Consider the following 21453-nt stretch of genomic DNA (forward strand, 5'->3'; position numbering starts at 1 on the left):
TTACCAAACAAATAAATGCAGCGTTGAGGAAGTTCTTATGGACTGGGAAAGAGTTAAAGTCTTCTGGCGCTAAAATCAATTGGTATGTTGTTTGCAAGCCAAAGAATTATGGTGGCCTAGGTTTGCCTAATATTACTGCCCTTAATAGAATTGCAATTCTTCAACACATTTGGAATCTCTTCAATGACTGTGGTCAATCTCTATGGTACCAATGGGCTCACACTGTCCTTATTAAAGAGAAGAGTTTTTGGAGCATTAAGGCAACTCAGCTAAGCTCATGGAACTGGATAATGATCTTAAAATTAAGGGATCTTGCTAGGCATTTCATCAAGCATTAGGTGGGGGATGGGTCTTATACGTTTCTTTGGTTTGACTATTGGTTACCTTCTGGCCCCCTCAGCCTTAGAATGGATGTTGAACTAATTTCAAACTCTATGTGGGATGTTCATTCTAAGGTCAAAGGTTTCATTCGACACAGCCAATGGAGGGTCCTTTTTCTTTTCAGGAACCTTATTAATTTGAATATTGAGGAGCTGCCAGACATTAATGCTAATGGTAGGGATAAGGTATCCTGGACCTTGTCTCCTACAAGTAATTTTAGTTTAAAGCATTCCTTTAATGCTCTTATCCCTCCTGCCCCATTATTTACTTGGAACAACATTTTGTGGTTCTCCAAACACATTCCGAAACATGCCTTTGTCTCTTGGCTTACTCTTCACAATAGGCTGTATACCAAGGACAGGTCATTCACAGGTCATAGAGGAGTTTCTACATTATGCAATTTATGTATGAATGAGGATGAAACCCATGAGCATTTGTTCTTTAAATGCAGTTTCTCCTCCTACATTTGGGATCATGTTCAACATACATGTGGTCTTTACTGTGGTGAGCGTAATCACACATTCATTGCCAAATGGATTGACAATGTTTGGAATGGCAATTGCAATTCTATGGATGCCATTACAGTTAGACTTTGTTTTTCTGCTGCTATCTATTTTATATGGAAGGAAAGGAACAAACGTACCTGTGCTGGGATTATGTCTTCCCCTCACGCGATGTGGAAGCTTATTGAAGACTGTATTCGTAGCCGGCTTCTCTCCATGAGATTCAAAAACTCTAAAGATCTCGGAGTGTGGCCGCGGATTGGAGACTACTGAGTGTAGTCATTGATAGCAATACTGGAACTGACTAAGTTTCTTCTTTGTTTGTGTCTCTGTATTGCTTGTCCCTCTATTTTGATTTGTATAGAGAGTGTGTTTTGCCTTCGGGCTTGTTTGTTGGGCCTTAGTGCCTTGTTTGTTGTTTCGTTTTAAGCGCTGCCCTTTTGGGTAGCTGTGTATTTGTTTGTTTGTTTGCTTTTAATAAATTGATTTACCCAAACAAAACAAAACAAAAAGATTACTAAGAAGTTACTAATTAATGGTTTGTAAAAAGAAATTTATTTTGATAATTTTGTATATATATTTTAATTAAGATTATGTGTGTCTTTTGTGTGTGTGTGTGTGTGTGTGTGTGTGTCACTTCTTTTTGGTTTCATTTTGTTAATTACATTGACTTTCTTTAAAGTTTGAATAAATTATACTCATGTTTAGGGTTTATTACTTTGACATTTCTTAAGATCTGGCGTATGTCATTGGGGAAGAACAAAAAAAAAAAAAAAAAAAAAAAAAAAAATGAAATTACATACTATATACATCATTCTTAAGTGCAAAAAGAAGATTGTTAAGAAGCATGGGGCCAAAAAAAATTAATAAAATGAAGAAGAAGAAAAATGAGAAATTTGAAAGGAAAAAAAATTAGAGTTTGAGTAAAGAAGCTAGGAAAATTTAACTTTTTTTTAAGAAAATCAAAGGAATATTAAGAGAAAAAAAAAAAAAAAAAAAAAAAAAAAAAAAAAAAAAAAAAAATTTAGAAGACAATTTTAGAAATTTAAAATTTTAAGGGGGCAATTTATAGAATTTTTTTTATAAATGTACAAATTAAAATTAAAAATATTATATTTTATAGTGGGCGGGGCCATGCCAGGAGAGACATGTGCCCACTCTAGGCACACACTATGCGTCAATGATACCCCTAAACTTTTTTTATTATTTTTTACTTTACGGTAGATTAGTTGACCAATTTTTTTATAAAATAACAATTTTATAACATGTAATATAATATATCATATTATAAGAACATTATGAATTTTTTAGTTTTTATAGTCAAAGTTGTTTGTCAATAATCATAAATGAATTTAGAGAAGTAAAAGTAATAAATTTAGAGAAGTAAAAGGAATGATCGGTTAATTTTCTTAAATTAATTATTTTTTGAACCCAAACTGTAATGTTTGTGCCTTTGTATATATATGCCTGTGTGTGCGGTGTGTATTAAAAGAAAAAAAAAAAAAAAAAAAAAAAAGAAAGAGAAAAAGAAATTAGAAAAAGAGAGGTGGGACCCACGTCCCTTTTAAATGAATTAAGAGACCAAGTTAGTCTCTGTTCTTTTTCTCTCTCTTTCTCCCGACTGCTGCTCTCGGCTCCTTCTCTTTTCCTTTTTTCTTTTTTTTCACTTCAAGCTTTAACCCTTGATTACTCTCTCAATCCTTGCCGGATTTAGGTGCCGTTTGAGGCAAAACGACGAGTGTGACGAGCTCTACATTCTAGTACCAGCAATTCCAGTTTTGCTACCTTCCTTGGAACTTGAATTTGAGGAACCATTTTCTAGGGTTTTGGTGCAATCTTGAGGTAGGGGCATCTTAATCCACTCTCTTCTTGTTCCATTGTGAGTTATGCTCTTTTGTTGTGCTAGACATGCTAAATTTGAGAATTAATTGCTTCAATAAGGGGTAAGTGATGTTTAGAAAAATTTCATGTCTTAGGGTTATGACTTGTCTATGTGAAACGCTTGTATAGATGATGGCTTTGTGGTGTTTTTTGTGAATTACAACTCTTTTATGTGCTAACATGCTTTACTTGGGGATTAATTATGTTAATGATTATTTTAATGTTGTCTAGAGAAATGTATGTTTATGCACATGTGATGTATTATGTGAAAAGCTTGCCTATGTGTTGAGTTTATGTCCACCATGTGTAAACTTGCTGAAAGTGATGTATGAGACCATGCTTAATTGTATTGTGCCAAAATTTCACATTGTCATGATATTGAGATTATATGTACATTCTTGGACATGTCATTGGGATGCATGAAATGGGAGAAGTTGTCTTGAAATGAAAATGAGGAATTTTTGGGAGATAATAGTTTTTGTGAAATGGTTTTGATAAATCTGGTCGCTGCGGGGTTACCAACGGGCCGGAGGTTAATATAGCCTAGAGGGGACTAGGGAGTCGCCCTAGTGTGGTTGAGCTAGCTGGGCCCCATAATGACGTCGCGGGGTTACCAAGGGTCAGGAACACTAGCCAATTCTCCTCTCGTGTCGCGGCGGGGTTACCAAAGGGCGGGCTGTATTAACGTTTGAAAGTGATGGTTTTGAGAATGAAAATGGGGAGTGTCATTGACACGCATTGCATTTCATTTCATTGTATTGCATTGTTTATACTTGGAATTGACTTGTATGTTGTATTTGATCCCCTACGTCGTATGATCCCTATCTCTCATTGGCCTATGCTTTGCTTGAATTCACAAGGACACAAGATTTGTGTCTTAAGTGTCACCTACTGAGCATATAGCTCACCCTACTATTTATACATTTTTTTCAGGTCTTGGAAAAGAACCGGTGGACGACAACCCACCTCAAGGTTGAGCGATACTAGAAGCTCACTTTTGTGTCTTTTGTATATCTCCCATTATTTTTGCAAAGCACTAAAAGTGTGAAGGTGTATATGTATATTTTGCAAAAACTTTGTCATGTAATGTAATTAAGGTATTTGATGATATTTTAGATGTGAATTTGATAACATGTAAACCTTATTGATGAATGGGGAGAGTAATACTAGTTTGAAGTATTATTGAGGTCATTTGATTGTGTATCATCATCTACTATTGCCGTGAATTCGGAATTTGAGCCATGACAGGTTAAAAATGCAATTAAACAGGTTGTGATAGGCCTATTTTTAGGGAAGGTTATGCCAAATTTTTTGTAAAATTCTTGGCATCAGCTAGGGTCGTTACACAAACTGAGTCATTAAATCAGAAGATTGAGTCAGATTACCGGATTAAATTAGTTCGGATAGAATTAGTGAGAATTAACGATTTAAACAGTTCTGTGGCACCCCTAAAGTTGGGGTTTGGTGGTCAAATTCTTAAAAACACCACCCCCACCCCGGCGAAGCACATGCTGTGCACAAAATTCACCACTCCACAATTTGAAATTGAGTCAGAACTTCGGATTCGAAGAACTCGTCACTAGAGTCTTCAGCCAAAGAAGCAATTTAGTTACTTTGGTAGAGTTTTAGAGAGAGAAAGTAGAGGTGATCTGCAGTGACTGATCTGATGAACGGCTTCTGATGAAGGATTGGTCGGAAGTACAATACATTAAATTCTATATCCACCCAAAAATGATCCAAGAAACACGTAATGAGAATGTAATTTTTTAGCCATGTGAATGTGCTCCCCATGCATGCCATATAGGACTATTCTCAGTTTGTTTAGACATAGTCTAACCGGGCCTTAAGAGTTTAGTTTTGAAAATATATTTTTATTTTTTGATGTTTGGTTGTTGTAAAATATTTATTAAGAAAAAAAAATATTAAAATTTAATAAAAATAACTTATTTATCAATTTTCGACAAGTTATTTTACATGTCCATCCGATGAACTCGATCTCAACCTCGTTGAGATCTTTATCAAACATCGACAAAGTAAAAATAAAATAATATTTTACTTAAAAATATATATATATTTCAAAAAGAATATTTTACGTCAAAACAATCATAGCCTAAAATGGTGAGCAAAAGGAATTCAATTTCCACTGTTAGGGATAAACATTTAAACAATGTTAACGTTGCAACCTTTTTTATCATCGTGGACAAATTGGCGTTTGGTAGAGAGAGAAAAGAATGAAGATTACAATTAAAATTGAAACCTTTGAAAACAACATTTTTGTAAGTCAGAGCCAGTTGGTTGTTTTGATTCTACCCAAAATCATCAAGAAAAAAATATTGCATAAAATCAACTATCTGATTTACAAAACTAAATTATACTATGATTTACAGAATGTTGTGCCGCTTAACAAGGAGGAACTTAAACAACAGAACATATATTTTTACATCCTCTTTATTAAATTGATATTAGCTCTGCTCTGCTGTCACTGAGGGGTAAAGAACAAAAAGAATTAGGGAAGAAGAAGAAGAAGAGAGGGAAGGCCTCTGAGACTCACTAGTAACTCGTCTCAATCCAAAACTATATTCAAAACTGATGCCTATTTATAGCCACCAAAAAGTTTCCTTAACCGCTAAAGAAATACAAATATCCTTTATGACTAAGCTCCCTTAATAAAGCTTCTTTCATTCATAAGCTTCCATAACAACTAACGAAGTACAAAATATCTAAGAGAACTTTATAACTAAGAAAACACAATCTCTCTTCAAAATACAAAAAATCTCTGCAAAAACATTAATGCCGCAGCCATAACATCCTTATTTGATTGCAACCCTTTAGGGTAGCCGTCTAATCGAGTGTAGCTTCGAATGCTCTGCATCACCATGTTTAATTGTTTTATTCAAATCACTTGGTTTATATCTATAACGACCAAGTCATATGAGGGTAGAGTTAAAGTTCGTCGGTGGTTTCAGGGGCATTTACAGCAACGACAATCGAACTCCTGACTTTATGTACTCCATCTGACCATATTAACTGTCCAAATGAATAGCCTTTGTAATTACCAGGTTTTTTCGTTTTCTGATCTTCTTTCAATGTCACATAAAATGTGATTTGTTCACCAGGCTTCTTAAATTTCATAACATCTGGTTTAACTATAACTGAAAATCCCTGTGGTGAAAGAACACGAGCTTTATAGACGCCCGGTGGGCCAACATTCTTCAGTGTTCGATTCACGGTGACTGAGCCGGAGAGTTTGGGGACAGTTATTGAAGGATAGTTTAGGTTTAAGATACTGAGAGGATTGGTAGATTCCGGACATACAAGAGCCTTCGAAAATGGCTGAGTCTTACTTTTTTCATATCCAAGTGCACAAAGGAAGTTGTTGTAATCCTTAATTTTCAAGTCATAAACCAAGCCAGGTTCTGCAGCAAGGTTTGGCTGTACGTGTCCAGCACCGTAACTGAATGGTGTTGCCTTCACATTAGAACCATTTAAGATTGGACTGCCAGTGTTGTCTATTGTGCTTGCTGCATAGAAAAAAGTTCATCAACAAACAAATGCTAATTAGTCAGATTGAATATGTTGACCAAAAGAACAATAAAGCCCTTACATGTCTATAATTTAATTTGGTACATTTTGCTCTAACTCTTAGCATAAATGTGATGATATATAGTACCAAGATTGGTTAGAATATAAATATCATTAGTACTAGTGAAAATGAATTGAAACATTACCGGTGGTCATGATTGCGGATCTAATAGCAGCGGGACTCCAATCAGGGTGGATTGCTTTGAGAAGGGCGGCAATACCAGAAACATGAGGACAAGACATGGATGTTCCAGATTCAAAGTTAAAGGGAAAAATGGTTTGCTTATCAAACTCTTCTACATGTAATCCATATGCAGCTAGCACACTTACTCCTGGTGCAGTGATATCAGGCTGAATATTTAACCAAAAAAAATTCCATGAATGGGTAAATTACAATATGATAATAGAAGCCACATGCATGATGCAACTGAGACTGATGTTAACTAAATTATAAGGACAAAAAAAGGTTCTTGTTCTGGCTAGGATCAAACCTTGAGGATCTCTGGTGTAACAGTGTTTGGACCCTTGGAGGAGAAAGCAGCCATGACTGGAGCAGGTTTTGTGTAGAGTTGTGTTATTGTATCCTTAATAGTAGCCTGCGGATCCCTACATAATTACAGTAATAATCAAGTATAAGAAGAAAACTGAGGAAATTGATGTGATAACTCCAAAAATGGAATTGATAAATCCGAGTATACATACTTGGTAGAGTTGATGAAGGCAAAAAGAGCAAGACCAGCTGTGTAATTGACATGTGAAGACGGAATGATGTGAGCGTCAGTTACGATTTCATTACCATCTATCTTATCGTTGCAAAGAATCATTCCCACAGCACCTGCACGAGCAGCCTGAAAACTCTTGTCCGCTCTCGCGTTATCACCCCTAAGACACACCACGATCTTACCCTTAACCTTCTGAGGATCCAGCGTCCCCTCCTTACACAGCATACTGCATATTGATATATATATATATCAATGAAGCTCAAATTAGAAACCATAACAAATTGCATGATAATATACCCCATAAACTGCAATTAATTAATTATTTTCTCTCTCATAAGGCAGCTTAACTGTACGACTTACGCTTCTGTTGTAATAGCCTTGGCAGCTTTAGCCTGTGCCCCGGTAAGAATCAGAATGGGTCTTTCTTGTCGCACTGGTTTAAAAACACCGACTCCCTAGAATCATACACTACATCATTAATAGAATCTTAAACAAATAAAAGAAATACTGTAATTAATAGCAGACCAAAGAAACTCGTATCTATATCTATTTCAATATTAATTTATACTTTATAAGTGTAAGTATTTTTTATAATTTGTATATACATTCAAATTAGGTTAATTAAACTTAGATATGGAATTGAACCTTGAGGCGCACTCCATTAGCAAGCTCAACGTCAACAAAAAGGTTACGATCCATGGTGCTCGCTCCAACGGTTAGCAACCAGGGCGCAACATTGGAGACAGTACCATCTGTGGGTCCAGCATTCCCGGCTGAAACCACGAATACTATGCCATGCTTAGCAGCATGGAATGACCCGATTGAAAGGGAGTCATCGAAGTAGTCATTGGGGTTTCCACCAAGCGATGCTGAAATCACGTCAACGCCGTCACGTATGGCCTGATCAATGGCTTTGAGGATGTCCGCGTCAGGGCATCCTCCCTCCCAGCATACCTTATATGCAGCCACTCGGGCTCTAGGTGCACCACCTTTTGCAATTCCATTGCCAGAGCCGAGTACATTTGCTCCGGGGACAAAGTTCCCACCTGCCGTTGATAGTGTATGAGTTCCGTGGCCATCCGAGTCTCGGGCAGTGAAATTGGAACGGTCTTTAATCTTCTTATTAGCAACAAATCCTTTGTAAAAGTACCTAGCTCCGATAAGTTTTCTGAAAGTTTTGTCCAAAATTACAAGAAATAAGACGTTACTTTTTAACTTTTAAACAAAATAAAAAAATAAAAAGATGTTTATTTGTTATTTTATTATTATTATTATTATTTTGGAGAAATACAAAATCAAACTATTGATACATATGGTCAGAATTATGGAGAATCAAGATCCTCACGACTATTAACAAACCACTTCCACGACTTTTCTAGGCTCCTTCCTTTTTTTAATCTTACAAGCCAAACATAGAAAACTAGGAAAATCAATATTTATTCACAAACTTATATATATTTCGGAACAAAACCAAAATACCAACTGATCATTCTTGGGCCAAAATTAATTGTTCAAGTGATGTTTTCCTTTGGGGGTAAAAGATCATTTTCCTTGAGAGTCTCTATGCTTGATTACGCATGTAGGGCTCAGGGCTCAATTTTACAATTTAGATTTAGTTACGTCATTCTTTCCAGTGAAATTCCTTTTGAAATTGAAATTGCAAGTACTCGAGTTAAATAAGAGGATGTCATGGCCAAATATGGTTGTGTGCGTTGAGTTGTTTAGGCGTGTTCTTACTTTGATAAAGATTTTGTTTCTACAATTATGTTGATTTATTTTTATATTTATTCACATAGTGAATTAAATGGAAAAAGAACTTACTTATTGCAAGGGAATGGACCTTTGGTGTCATTTTGACATATTCCATTCCATTTTTTTGGAACGGGTCCATATCCTTTGTCACTAAAGCTCTCTAATTCAGGCGTCACACCTAACAAAAGCAAAGTTACAAGAAATTATGAATTCCACCATATTAAAAACTATAAAAGAATTAATTTGAAAAGCAAGCTATAATTTGACATAATTTTAAAAAGAATGAAAAGTTTTCACTCACCAGTGTCAAGATTTCCTATAATGATGTCTTCTCCATACCTAGCCTTCTTCCACAAGGAATTCGAGTCAACAGAACCATCGTTATTTTCTAGTGAAAGAAAATTCCAAGACTTTGTTGTGTGCAACTGTCTCATTTTATTTTCAAAAACAGAAACAACCTTTGGATCCTCTGTGTCGATATTTAATGTAAAACATGTATCAGTTCAGTACACCAAAAATGAATGATTAAATCAACATAAAGGAGACAAAGAATTAGTGGAAAGTATTTATCAACACAAGATGTTGTACTTGAAATTTTAGTCACCTGCTCCTCGTCAAGCACTGCGGCAAATCCATTGATGTATCCTCTATATGAGTAAAATATGGAATCTTTGGCTTTCTGTGTACTGCGTGAACAAGTACGTATAACATCAGCAAAAGAGAGAGTCGAACAATGTGCTAAAATAATATTAAAAAACACTAACACTCAATCTCCCTCAATCAGGATTTTTGTAACTGAAAAGAATGAATGTAGACTCAATTAATCCACATTAATTATTTACATAAAGTAATTGTCATCAAACTCAAATTTGCGTCATCACTCATTTTACACACCCAAATGATAAGATTTCTCCTCTTTAAATGGAGAGATCGAGAGTTAGAATCGTACAAGAGACATATTATGAATAATAAGTATTTGTTTTCTTTAACTTGAAAAATATATATAAATAAAATGATGAAATACATGAATTTTCAAAATTGAAAAACCAAGAATATATTTTTTTTCTTTTTTCCATTGGGCCGATCACTTGAATTCCTCTTTTTTATTCTTTATAATATATAAAAAAAAAAAAAAATAGAAAAAAAAAGTTATTAATCAAAATAAGTGTCAAATCCCATACCTTCCGAGGAATGATCCAAGAAATTGGTAGTGAGAATCTGTGACCTTATCGAGAACTTCCTCTGTCATTTTTCGACCATCATGTGAATGACCTCCCATGTACACAACATATGACTATTAAAGCCACCGCAAAAGGAGAGAAAACAATAAAAAGGCGGGAAAATAATCAATGCCAGTCCATTAGGAATGAAGAATTAGAAAATGAGTTAAATTCCAAATAGTAACTTGTGGGAGGGATATATACATATGTATATTTCCACCATATATGTATATAGAGAAAAATGTTGAGACAATGCTTACCTTTATGGCCGCGAAAGCTGGTGTTGGGGACAGAGAGAGAAGAATGAAGAGTGCAATGAAAATTGGAAGCTTTGAAAACAACATTTTGTTTTCCATCATCGCAAAATGCTATAATTGAAAATGAAGGAAAGAATTAAATATTAAAAGGAGGAAGGTGGAGGGATTGTGTGTTTATTTATTTATTTTTTTAAAAGAAAATGAAGGAGAGAATTTATACTTAGTGAGTTAGCGTCTTAGTGATCATGCTCGATTATTGCCGAAATAAATGCGTGTCTGTAAATTAATAACTTTCCTCTTTTAATAGTGTTCTCTCAATCTTCGTTCTGTTTAACTTTCTTTTATTTAATTTAGAGCAAAGGTTAATTTGCGTGCTCACTCGGTCGCTTCTATTCTTGGCTCACTATTCTAGTCATACAAACTTAATATCACCAAGGACTCCACAAATATATTATACTTCCGGGCCAAAGTAGTAATAAAAATTAAATTTTGAAAATAAAATAAAATAATTGTAAATATATATATATATATATATATATATAGTTAGTGTGTTTTTAATGCATATTGTTAAAGAATATTTTTTTATAGATGAGATGAGAAGAAAAATGTATATATACATATATATATATATATATATATATATATATATATATAGTTAGTGTGTTTTTAATGCATATTGTTAAAGAATATTTTTTTATAGATGAGATGAGAAGAAAAATGGAGAGAAAAAAACTGTTGAGTTTACCAAGTGTCTAACATATTAAGTATTTGTGTGTGTGTCTGTGTGTAATATGGTATGTTGTAGTGGGGATTACAATAATTATAATTATTATTTAATTAAATTTGATTTCCTAGTAGCGCAAAAAACTTATTAGACTTTGAAGGTGTTACAGGTCTCCCTCGTAACATTAATTCTACATAAAATCAACTATAACAATAAATAATTACAAAAACGTGGAGTTTTGGAAGGTTATTTTCAAATTTATGGAGTCAAAGTCAATGCTTTTGAAAACTATTGAAAACTATGCGGATAATGTTTGTATTCCAAATCATTCATAGTATTTTCAAATATTATTTTTGTACATATAAATAAGACTATTATGCACAGAAGTATCTTGAAATTCAGAGGAAAAATATGAGAATTAAAACTTTATTCAATTTATCATTGATGAGTATTACATCCAATTTATAGAATAAGATTAGCTAAAATAGGTAACTAATTACCTACCAATTAGCCCTAAATTAAGAAGTAAATAATTCAATCATACAGCTGCACTATAAGAGATAAAACCTTAACACTTCCCCTCAAGTTGGTGCATAGATGTCACACATGCCCAACTTGTTTAAATTTTTTGAAAACACTCGATTTGAGACTGCTTTGGTTAGAATGACGGCTAGTTGATCCTTAGATTGAATCTTAGGCAACTCCACAATTTTCCCATCCAACTTCTCCTTAATGAAAAATCTGTCTATTTCAACATGCTTCATACGATCATGTTGAACTGGATTATGGGTAATATCACATGCTACTTTATTGTCACAATATAGTCGAATAGGTTGCCCAGGTAGATAACCTAAATCCCGCAATAGATTTCTTAACCATAATATTTCACAAAGTGAAAGCGTCATACCTCTGAATTCAGTGAGCAATAACATTTTGTTTCTTGCTTCTCCATATAACAAGATTACCTCCTACAAAAGTAAAGTAACCAGAAGTAGATCGCCTATCATTTATAGCTCCAGCCCAGTCAGCATCAGTATATGCAGCTATGTTTTGAGAACCAGCATTTTTAATAAACAAATTCCTTTTCCATGAGCAAATTTCAAATACCTCAAAATGCAAAAAACTGCATTCATATGTTGCTCTCCAGGATCATGCATAAACTGGCTAACAATGCTTAATGCATAAGCCAGATCCGGTCTCGTGTGTGCTAAGTACATCAATCTCCTTACAAGTCTTTGGTATTTTCCTTTATTAACAGGTACTTGGTTGGACTAAACACATAACTTCAGTCCTTAATTCTTCCACTGGTGTCTCAGCTGGTTGACATGCTGTCATGCCAGTCTATTGTAATAGATCTAAGGTATATTTTCCTTGAGATAGAAAGATTCTTTTATTAGATCGAGATACTTCGATCTCAAGAAAATATTTCAAAGAACCTAGATCTTTCATTTCGAATTCTCTGGATAAGTACTTCTTAAAAGCCTTCATTTCTTTAGGATCATTCCCTATAACCACCATGTCATCTATATATATAATGAGTGCAGTGATCTTACCCTGTTGTTTCTTTAGAAATAATGTATGGTCTGAATTGCTCTAACGGTAGCCAAAGGCTATCATAGACTTTGTGAATCTTTTAAACCATGCTCTTGGAGATTGTTTCAACCCATATAATGATTTCTTTAACCTGCAGACCTTCCGACTATACTTTTCGGGTATCATGCATCCTGGTGGGAGATCCATGTAGACTTCTTCAGATAATTCACCATGCAGAAAGATATTCTTCACATCGAATTATTACAATGGCCAATCTAAGTTCGCAACTAAAGACAATAAAACACGAACTGTGTTTATTTTGGTTACAGGTGCAAACGTCTCTGTGTAATCGATTCCATAGGTTTGGGTGTAACCTTTTGCCACCAATCTTATTTTAAAGCGTTCAACTGTGCCATCTGCTTTATATTTCACAGTGTAAATCCATCAACATCCAACTGGTTTCTTTCCTGGTGGAGGATCAATGAGTTCCTAAGTTTCATTTTTCTGCAAGGATTTCATTTCCTCGTTCATAGCTACTTTCCACCTAGGGTCAGCTAAGGCTTCCTGCACACTGTTAGGAATAGATACAATAAATAATTGATTTACAAATGACAAATTTGATTATGACAAACGATGGTTCGACACATAATTGTTCATCGGATACTTAACTTTACTAGAAAGTTCGGGTTCATATGTGGGTTTAAGAATACCTCTAGTGTAACGCAATGGTAATTGTTTTCTGAGTGGCTCAGGCACTAAATCAGGAACATCCTTAGCGGGCCATTGGTTTGATATATCAGTTGCGAGGGACTCAAACTCGGACGACGATGGGGTTGGCGTCATACTTTTCATTTATGGGCATTTATCACCACTTTGATCCAAACTTATACCACTCGAATCTAATTCACCTGATTCCTGATTGGTTGGTCCAACTTGTGAGTCATTAACACTGGAATCGCCATCCTCAAAAATGTGATAATCATAATCTAAAGTTTGAATTTCGTTCTGCTACTCCCCCTGAAGTTCAGACGTAGAGGAAAAATACATCGAGTTTTCATGGAAGACAACATCCTTGGTGATAAACATTCGTCGAGTGGGAGGATGATAACATAGATACCTCTTTTGATGAGTTATCTGAGAAAAACACATCGCAATGCTCGAGGAATTAACTTGTTGAGTTGATGCTTATGGAGATGTACAAATGCGAGACAACCAAAGACATAAGGAGGTAGATTTGGGACGGTTGGGGCAACAACTGGTATCAGAGCCAAAAGTGAAGGAGATCCAAAAAACACAAGAAGTCTCAACATGTGCTACAACGGGCTTCAGTTGTAGGTGGAGTCAATCGGCTTGGTTACATGGCATGGAGCTTGAGTAGTCAAGGTGAAGCCTTGGGGTTTGACTGATTGAGCAACATATGAGTTCTGCAATAAGATCGAGAAGATTGAAGTTACAGAGAATTGTCAAGATTCAATTGCCATATGAGAAGCGATGATTAACGTAATGGAATTTGAGCTAAGGTGGAGATTGTTAGGAATTATGTCTCATATTCCCATTATTATTAGTTTCTATTTTAGAGTGTATTTTTATGGTAATTTCTTATAGAGACGTGAATTGGGCTCTAAGAAATTGTAATCCTATTTCTACAGATTGTTGCATTGATGCTTACGGAGGTGTACAAATGCGACACAACAAAAGACATGAAGAGGTAGATTTGGGACGGTTAAGGCAACAACTGCGTCAGTGAGAGCCTGCAATGGTGTCCAGAAGGCAATAGAGCTGGAAAGTACTCGATTGATTAGATGTGCTGCAGAGGTAAGTGTTTCTCCCCAATACGATAATGGCATATGCGCTTCTATCAGTAAAGCACTAACAACCTCCAACAAGTGTCGATTTTTTCGCTCTACAACCCCGTTCTACTGGAGTGTATAGGAACAAGTGGTTTGATGAATAGTTCCATGTGCTTCCAAATACTGCTGAAGGTCAAAACTCTGATATTTTCCACCATTGTCACTACGGAGAACCTGAACATGTGCATTGTATTGAGTTGCAACCATTTTATGAAACTTCTGAAACAATAAGTTCACTTCACCTTTGGACTTCATCAAGCACAATCAGGTCATCTTGGTACATTCATCAATAAAAGTAACAAACCAACGGGATACACCTAAAGTAGTGACTTTGGACGGATCCCAAACATCAGAATGTATAATCATAAAAAGAAGCGGACTTTTATGCAAACATAATTGATACGAAACATCATGGCTATTTGCTAGTTCACAAACATCACAGCGGAAACTAGAAACATCACATTTTGCAAACAAATTAGGAAATAATTTTTTCAGATAACCAAATGAAGCATGCCCCAGACGTCAATGCCACAGCCAGATTTCAGATTTATTTTCTACAATACCCCTAATTTTAAAAAGGATATAATTGAAATTTAATTATTATATTTTTAGGTGTTTATGTGGTTATGTATTTATATGGTTTCATATTTGTGTTTAATTGACTTAATTGTTTAAATGTGTAATTGACTTAATTGTTTATTAAAAGTGTGTGCTTAAGTTTTAAATTAATTATTGTATGAGTTTATTTGTTAATTGTTGTTGTGTTGATTTAAATATAATTTTTAGTTAATTGTTTAAATATGTGTTTTATTTTATTTTTAGTTTAAAATGATGGATTTGGATATTGTAATGGACCACTCACTTGAGTTTTATGGACTACTTGGATAGGAGGATAATGGGTACGGTTAATACCCAAGGAAGGTTATACATATATTTATGGGTATATATGTATATAGGGTTAATATAATTTTAGGGTTTTATGTATAAATATGAAATCACGTAGTTGAGATAGCCGACTTATATATATTTATTTTATATTTTATTATTTTCTTTTTCTTTTTCTTTTCCAGCTTCTCATGTGAATAGAATTAGGTTTTAGTGTTGCCTATTTAAATGCCATTATAGGTCTGCCTAGGGTTAAGAAAACTCTTTTCAGTTTCACGAACAGAGAGAGGATTTTGAGAGAAAAACTGAGAGAGGAAATTTAGGGCTTGGCTAGGGACAAAGGCTGAACCAAGGAGGGGTGACTGAAGCTTACCCGTGGGTTGAACCAGGAGCAACAGAGGTTGGTGAAAGCAACTAAGGTCACTGTAATTACTTAAGAAGATGGTTTAAGGTTTCAAAACTAAAATCGAAGACAAGTTCTATTTCTTACTCTTTTCCTTTGACCTGTGTTCTGTGCATGCTTAGATTATCTCCAGGACTAAATTAGATTTTAAAACAGAACTTGTATGTTTATTAATTCAGAGATTTAACTATATTGTCCACTATGAATTGAAATTGGTTATCACATAAATTGTTCGTTTTATGTACTCTGAATTGTTGTTTTTAAAGCATATTGTGTTTTTAATTGTTCTGGAATAAACTCGGGCATAAATTGAACTCCTAGGAACTCTGTTACAAAGTTACAGAGGTGTTTATACATGCCGGAGATGGGGGCGAAGGAGTGGAACAGGCAGAAACGGGTTCAGGGCTTTCAGAGAGGGAGAGAGTTGGCTCCATAGAAATATGAGCCGGCTCCCCTAAGTGTAGAGCTGGCTCCAAGGTCTATGGAGCCGGCTCCAAGGGTGGATTAAGCTTGTTCTCAAGTTTTAATGCGTACTAGAGTTAATTTGGCCACTGTTTGGTTAATTTGGGTTTCCCGAACTGTTTTGGGATATTAATGAGGTTTCTAAATGTTAATTCATGGTGTATTAAAACCCTATAATCCATAATGTTTATTTATATGCTAATGATTTGAATAGTATGGAAGTTTAAATAAGTTTGCATGTTGTTAACGGATAGAGAAAATTTAATTGGTTAAACTGATTTTAGCAATTTAAATAACTGGAACATGATTTTTAAATCTGTTTTGGATACATGATAGTGTCATATACTTATTAGATGTTATTATGCTTATTCTTGATTTTTTAATTGATGAAATATTAAACTCGGTTCTGTCAATTACATGGATGTTATTTTGGATTTTAATTGATGAACCATTAAATTATATTCTGTCAATTACATGGATGTTATTCTGGATTTTAATTGGTGAACTGCTTTATCTATTTTATCAATTATTAGATGTGTGGATTGTATGCACCGGTATGAGACGATGGCATATTAGGGATGGTTTAGCTCAAAATGCTAAGTCCTACATATTCTGGAATAAGGAAATAGATTATAAAATTAAGTCCTACTTATATTTAAGTCAGATTAACGAAATAAGTTGAGTGACTAACTAGATTATTGGTTATTTGTGTTTAAGTCAGATTAACTGAGTAAGTTGAGTGACTAACTAGATTATTTGTTATTTGTGTTTAAGTCAGATCCACTGAATAAGTTAAGTGACTAACTGGATTAGTTGTTACTTATGTCAGATCAATGAATAATTGAATGACATACTCTGGTTTTGGATGGACTTTAAATATATAACTATGGTACCATGATTTGAGCTTGAGTCTCATAATCGATGGTTAGGGAGCGTATATGCATTGGGATGTATAGCTGGCTATGATGATTGAGGTGTACCCTGGTTTTGCATGTTACCTTCTATTCAAGTTGTAATCCAATAAGAGTCCTTTAGTGTGGATATATATATTTGTGGACTAGATAGTTATTGTTAAGTTATTTATGATATATCTGCGTATCGGATCTCTGCTTAGATTATAGTTAGAGTAGAACTTGTTTGTAGGCCTAACCCACCATCATTTTTCAGGTATTCGTCAGGAGTAGGGATTGTTCGTGTTGAGCAGGAATCATCTACTTCACTCTTCCAGATTGTGTTACTTAGGAGTTTCTTTATGTTTCAGTTTTTCTGATGTAGGCAGTTTTGCTGTCATTTGGTTAGTTTGGTTTTCCAGTAGTCCACATAGTATGGACTCCCGAGTTGTATAAGATGGAGGATGATTTGTATCAGCAGAGTTTATTAATGAGAATTGGTTTCGGAGGTTTTATTAATGGATTATTATTTTAGTTTTCTTTCAGTCATTTATTTATTCCTGTTATCTAATTTGTACTATGTGTTCGTTTGTTGCCGATTCGTTTTGATATTCTCGGGTAATCGGGTGTGGGTCTGGCCAACCCGCATCCGGGAATCTTGGGGTATCACATTTTCCTCCCCCTCAGAACCATCCGCTATCAATGTTTGTCGTAGTTTGTTGGAACTTTTGGACATCAAGTCCAAGTAATACAGTTTCCCTCGCCTAATACCACAACCAATCGTCTAGTTTGTGTGGATGTCCTTAAACACACACAAAAAAACAGGCCAAAAAATGACAACACAAGATAAAGCTGTGGTTATTTGAGAAACTAACAAAAGATTATAATCTAAAAATGGAACAATTAAAATAGAATCTAAATGCAGATTATCAGTGAGTGTCAAAGATCCTTCCCCAATAACTGGGGTCCCATTGGCAGTAAAAACAAATTTGTGTGAAGATAAATTAAGATGTGAGACCTGTCTAGAATCAAATGTCATATGATCTGTGGCACCTGAATCAATTATCCATGCACTATTAGTAATATGTGTAGAAATATTGAAATTCTTACCACCAGTGTCTGTTGTCTGAACAACTGCTATAGTGGAGGTCTTTGTTGAATTCTTCTTCCAACGACGATGATTCTACCATTCCAAATATCCCACAAGTTTGAAACAGTGACTTTTGGTATGACAAGTCTGGTTGCAATGAGTGCATTTGTAGGTAAATTTGTCTACTCCAGAGGATTCAATATTTATTTCACTCATTTTTTTTTTTTTTTTTTTGAGAACTGGTTTATCACAGAACCAGTTTTCAAATGAGGTTACAAAACTGGTTTAGTTTTAAACTAATTCAGAACTAGAATAGTATTACACTTGTGACCAAACAGAAGTTTTTGTTTTTTTTTTTTTTATAAATATAATATATATATATTTATATATATACACACAAAAGAAGAACAAAAAAAGATATCTATCAGAAGAACAAAAAAAGAACAGATCAGTTTTGTAACCTCTGATACCAAGAAGAAGAAATCAGGACTCGGCTAGGAGAAGACGAACCGGCGGTAGAGCTCGGCCGTGAGCTCCGGTCGAGGAAGACGACCGGCGATGCGGCGGTGGCCGGTCATCAAGAGATCAGCGACCTCAGAGAGCAGATCCGGTTCAGTTCGGCAGTTCCGGCGACGGCGATGGAAGGTGCAGCAAAAAGATCTGGCGACGACGATGGACGATGCAACAAGAAGATCTGGCGACGGCGACAAGCTTGGACTCGCAGCGCGGCAACAGTGCAGCGGTGGTCCGGTTCAGCAGATCGCTGCAGCAGTTCGACGGCAGATCGCCGGCGGTGGTGCAGCGATTCGGCAATGTCGGGATGGCCGTGAGAACAGAGCTATGGACAGCAGGTCAGCTGCAGCTTGTGATGGCAGTGGGCGTGATTTCTGGGTTGGTAAAAGGTATGATGGTGACTATATGTGTATGGGTGGATGACTGTATGTGTATGGGTACAGGGCTTTTGAATTGGGATTCAAAGTTGCGGTTCAACGATGGCTCTAATACCATCTTAAAATTCAGAGCAAAAATATAAGAATTAAAACTTTATTCAATTTATAGTTGATGAATATTACATTCAATTTATAGAATAGAATTAACTAAGATATATAACTAATTATCTACTAATTAGCTCTAAACAAGAAGGAAATAATTCAATCCTACACAAGAAGGAAATAATTCAATCCTACAGCTTATTATAAGAAATAAAATCTCAACAAAATACATATTTCGGCTGCATGCTTCTTTCTTGTCAAGCATCGCTGCGAAAATCATGCTTTCTATTATACAAGTAAGAGCACCTCCAATGTTAAAAGTTATTTTTAATTGTCAAATTTATATTTTGATAGGTGTTACAGTGTCAAAATGTTACATTTTTAATAATTCTATTCTAACGGTGCATTTCATGCAAAATGTTATTTTTTTGACACAATCACCATTTTTTTTTAATTACCATTCCCACCGTTCATAGTTGCATAAGTAATATTAATATTAAATACATTCAAAGTCAAGTTGTAAACATTAGAAAGAAAATAAAACTAAACCTAATTTAAAAGAAACAAAAATTTTAAATATCTGATAAAAAAAAGGACCAATATATATATATATATATATAAATTTATACATTTGATTATATTGTTATATAATTTTTTTATATATAAATTTTTTTTTTCTTTTTCAAAAATTCATATATATATATATATATATATATATATATATATATATATGTGTGTATTATATATATTTGAATATATTATTATTAAAAACATATATATTTTTAGGGCAAATCATTTCAACCACCCCAATCTCCTCCATCTCTATTCTCGTTCCCAACTCTGAACTCTCCCCCTCTCTCTATCTCTCTCTCTCCAATTGCAAACTAGAAAATCTACAAGAATCAGGAGTTGAAAACCCATATTTTTCAGTTTATCTATTTGTTTGCAAGAATCAAAAGATCAACACCCATATTGGCATATCATTTCAGATTGTTCAAAAACCCATATCTTTCAGTTTACATCGCCTGCTGTTCCAGTTCGGGTTCGCCGTTCGCAAGCTTCAGCTGTTCTCTGAACTCTCAAGCTTGGCCCCTCTCTCTCTCTCTCTCTCTCTCTCTCTATCTCTCTCTCTCTGCAACTGCTAAATTTTATGTATGGGTTTTGTTTTAATTTTTTTTTTCCTAAATCAACTAATCAGGGACTGTAATTCTTGTTTTGCAAACTAATTCCTATTTGGTGAAATTTTTTATGATATTTTTTAAATATATATATATATATAGACGAATTTGGGTTGAAATTATATGCGTGTGTGTGTGGTTGAAATTATATATATGTGTGTGTGTGATCTGTCTGCAAGAATCAAAAGATCAAAACCCATATCGGCATATCATTTCAGATTGTTCAAAAACCCATATCTATCAGTTTACATCGCCTGCTGTTCCAGTTCAGGTTCGCTGTTCGCAAGCTTCAGCCGCTCTCTCAACTCTCAAGCTTGGCCTCTCTCTCTCTCTCTCTCTCTCTGCAAGCTAAATTGTATGTATGGGTTTTATTTTAACATTTTTTTCTAAATAAACTAATCAGGGTCTGTAATTCTTGTTTTGCAAACTGAATCCGTTAAATTTTTTATAATCTTTTATATATATATATATATATAGCCGAATTTTGGTTGAAATTATGTGTGTGTGTGTGTGTGTGTGTGTTGGGCGCGGTGGGGGGGGGGGGGGGGGGCGTGTCGGTGCTAGAGAGCTGCTAAAAAAATTTGACAGCTTTTATATTTGAGGGAAATTTTGAGATTTTCAAATTTTGGGAGATCAAATGAAAGGCCATTGGAGTGACTTTTTTGACCCATCTCTCAAATTATGAGTTTGAGAGCTCAAAATGAAAGAGCACTGGAGGTGCTCTAAAATATGGCATCCTTGGCCTTCTATTTAGTGTCTGTTGTTGAGCAAAAGAAAGAGTTAAGCAATCACGTTGCAGAATAATGAGAACTAGGAAGATTATTGTGATTATTATTTTTTATTATTATTTGTTTTTTGAATGGTAAATTAATAAGTATGAAGATTATTGTTGTTCAAATTACAATATGTTAAATTCCATTACTCTATCTTCGATAATTTTTAAGGGTGGGAATGACTCCCAATCAAGGCTCTGTTCTGAGAAAATTTTGTGTTCTCTTCAGAGGAAGGATTATTTCTCCAATGTAAAATATTTTTTTAAAAAAATTATTTATTTATTTATTTTTTGTGTTTGGTTGTTCAAAAAAAAAAAAAAAAATTATATGTTTTATTTGGTAAATCTTTAAAAAAGAGTAACCGAGAAGTAGGAC

At 34.6% G+C, this 21453-nt stretch overlaps 2 protein-coding genes across 2 annotated transcripts; one reads left to right on the forward strand and one right to left on the reverse strand.

The window, feature by feature from the left end:
- Positions 1–407: 407 nt before the first annotated feature.
- Positions 408–1157, forward strand: LOC132282220 (uncharacterized). Its single transcript, XM_059783830.1, has one exon. It carries the CDS (start codon positions 408–410, stop codon positions 1155–1157), a length of 750 nt encoding a protein of 249 aa, XP_059639813.1.
- A 4222-nt stretch (positions 1158–5379) lies between these two features.
- On the reverse strand, positions 5380–10528 carry LOC132271671 (subtilisin-like protease SBT5.4). Its single transcript, XM_059773150.1, has 11 exons — positions 10302–10528; positions 10003–10115; positions 9410–9507; positions 9123–9290; positions 8891–8999; positions 7715–8237; positions 7430–7524; positions 7050–7295; positions 6839–6953; positions 6494–6698; positions 5380–6286 (listed from the first exon to the last, which is right to left on the reverse strand). Exons 1-11 carry the CDS (start codon positions 10398–10400, stop codon positions 5709–5711), a joined length of 2349 nt encoding a protein of 782 aa, XP_059629133.1. The 5' UTR covers positions 10401–10528; the 3' UTR covers positions 5380–5708.
- Between the last annotated feature and the right edge of the window lie 10925 nt (positions 10529–21453).

Source organism: Cornus florida, unplaced genomic scaffold (assembly GCF_030987335.1).
Source record: "Cornus florida cultivar Cherokee Brave unplaced genomic scaffold, ASM3098733v1 CherokeeBrave_3.0.0_Hap2_Chr01, whole genome shotgun sequence".
NCBI classification, from domain to species: Eukaryota; Viridiplantae; Streptophyta; class Magnoliopsida; order Cornales; family Cornaceae; genus Cornus; species Cornus florida.

What these genes read in the sequence shown, in the direction of transcription:
- LOC132282220 (XM_059783830.1), top strand. Translation starts at nt 408, where the DNA reads ATGGATGTTGAACTAATTTCAAACTCTATGTGGGATGTTCATTCTAAG.
- LOC132271671 (XM_059773150.1), bottom strand. Translation starts at nt 10,400, where the DNA reads ATGATGGAAAACAAAATGTTGTTTTCAAAGCTTCCAATTTTCATTGCA. An exon ending in CAGCTTTCGCGGCCATAAAG is followed by an intron (nt 10,116 to 10,301) that starts GTAAGCATTGTC and finishes TGGCTTTAATAG; the next exon opens with TCATATGTTGTGTACATGGG. An exon ending in CTTGGATCATTCCTCGGAAG is followed by an intron (nt 9,508 to 10,002) that starts GTATGGGATTTG and finishes TTGTTCACGCAG; the next exon opens with TACACAGAAAGCCAAAGATT.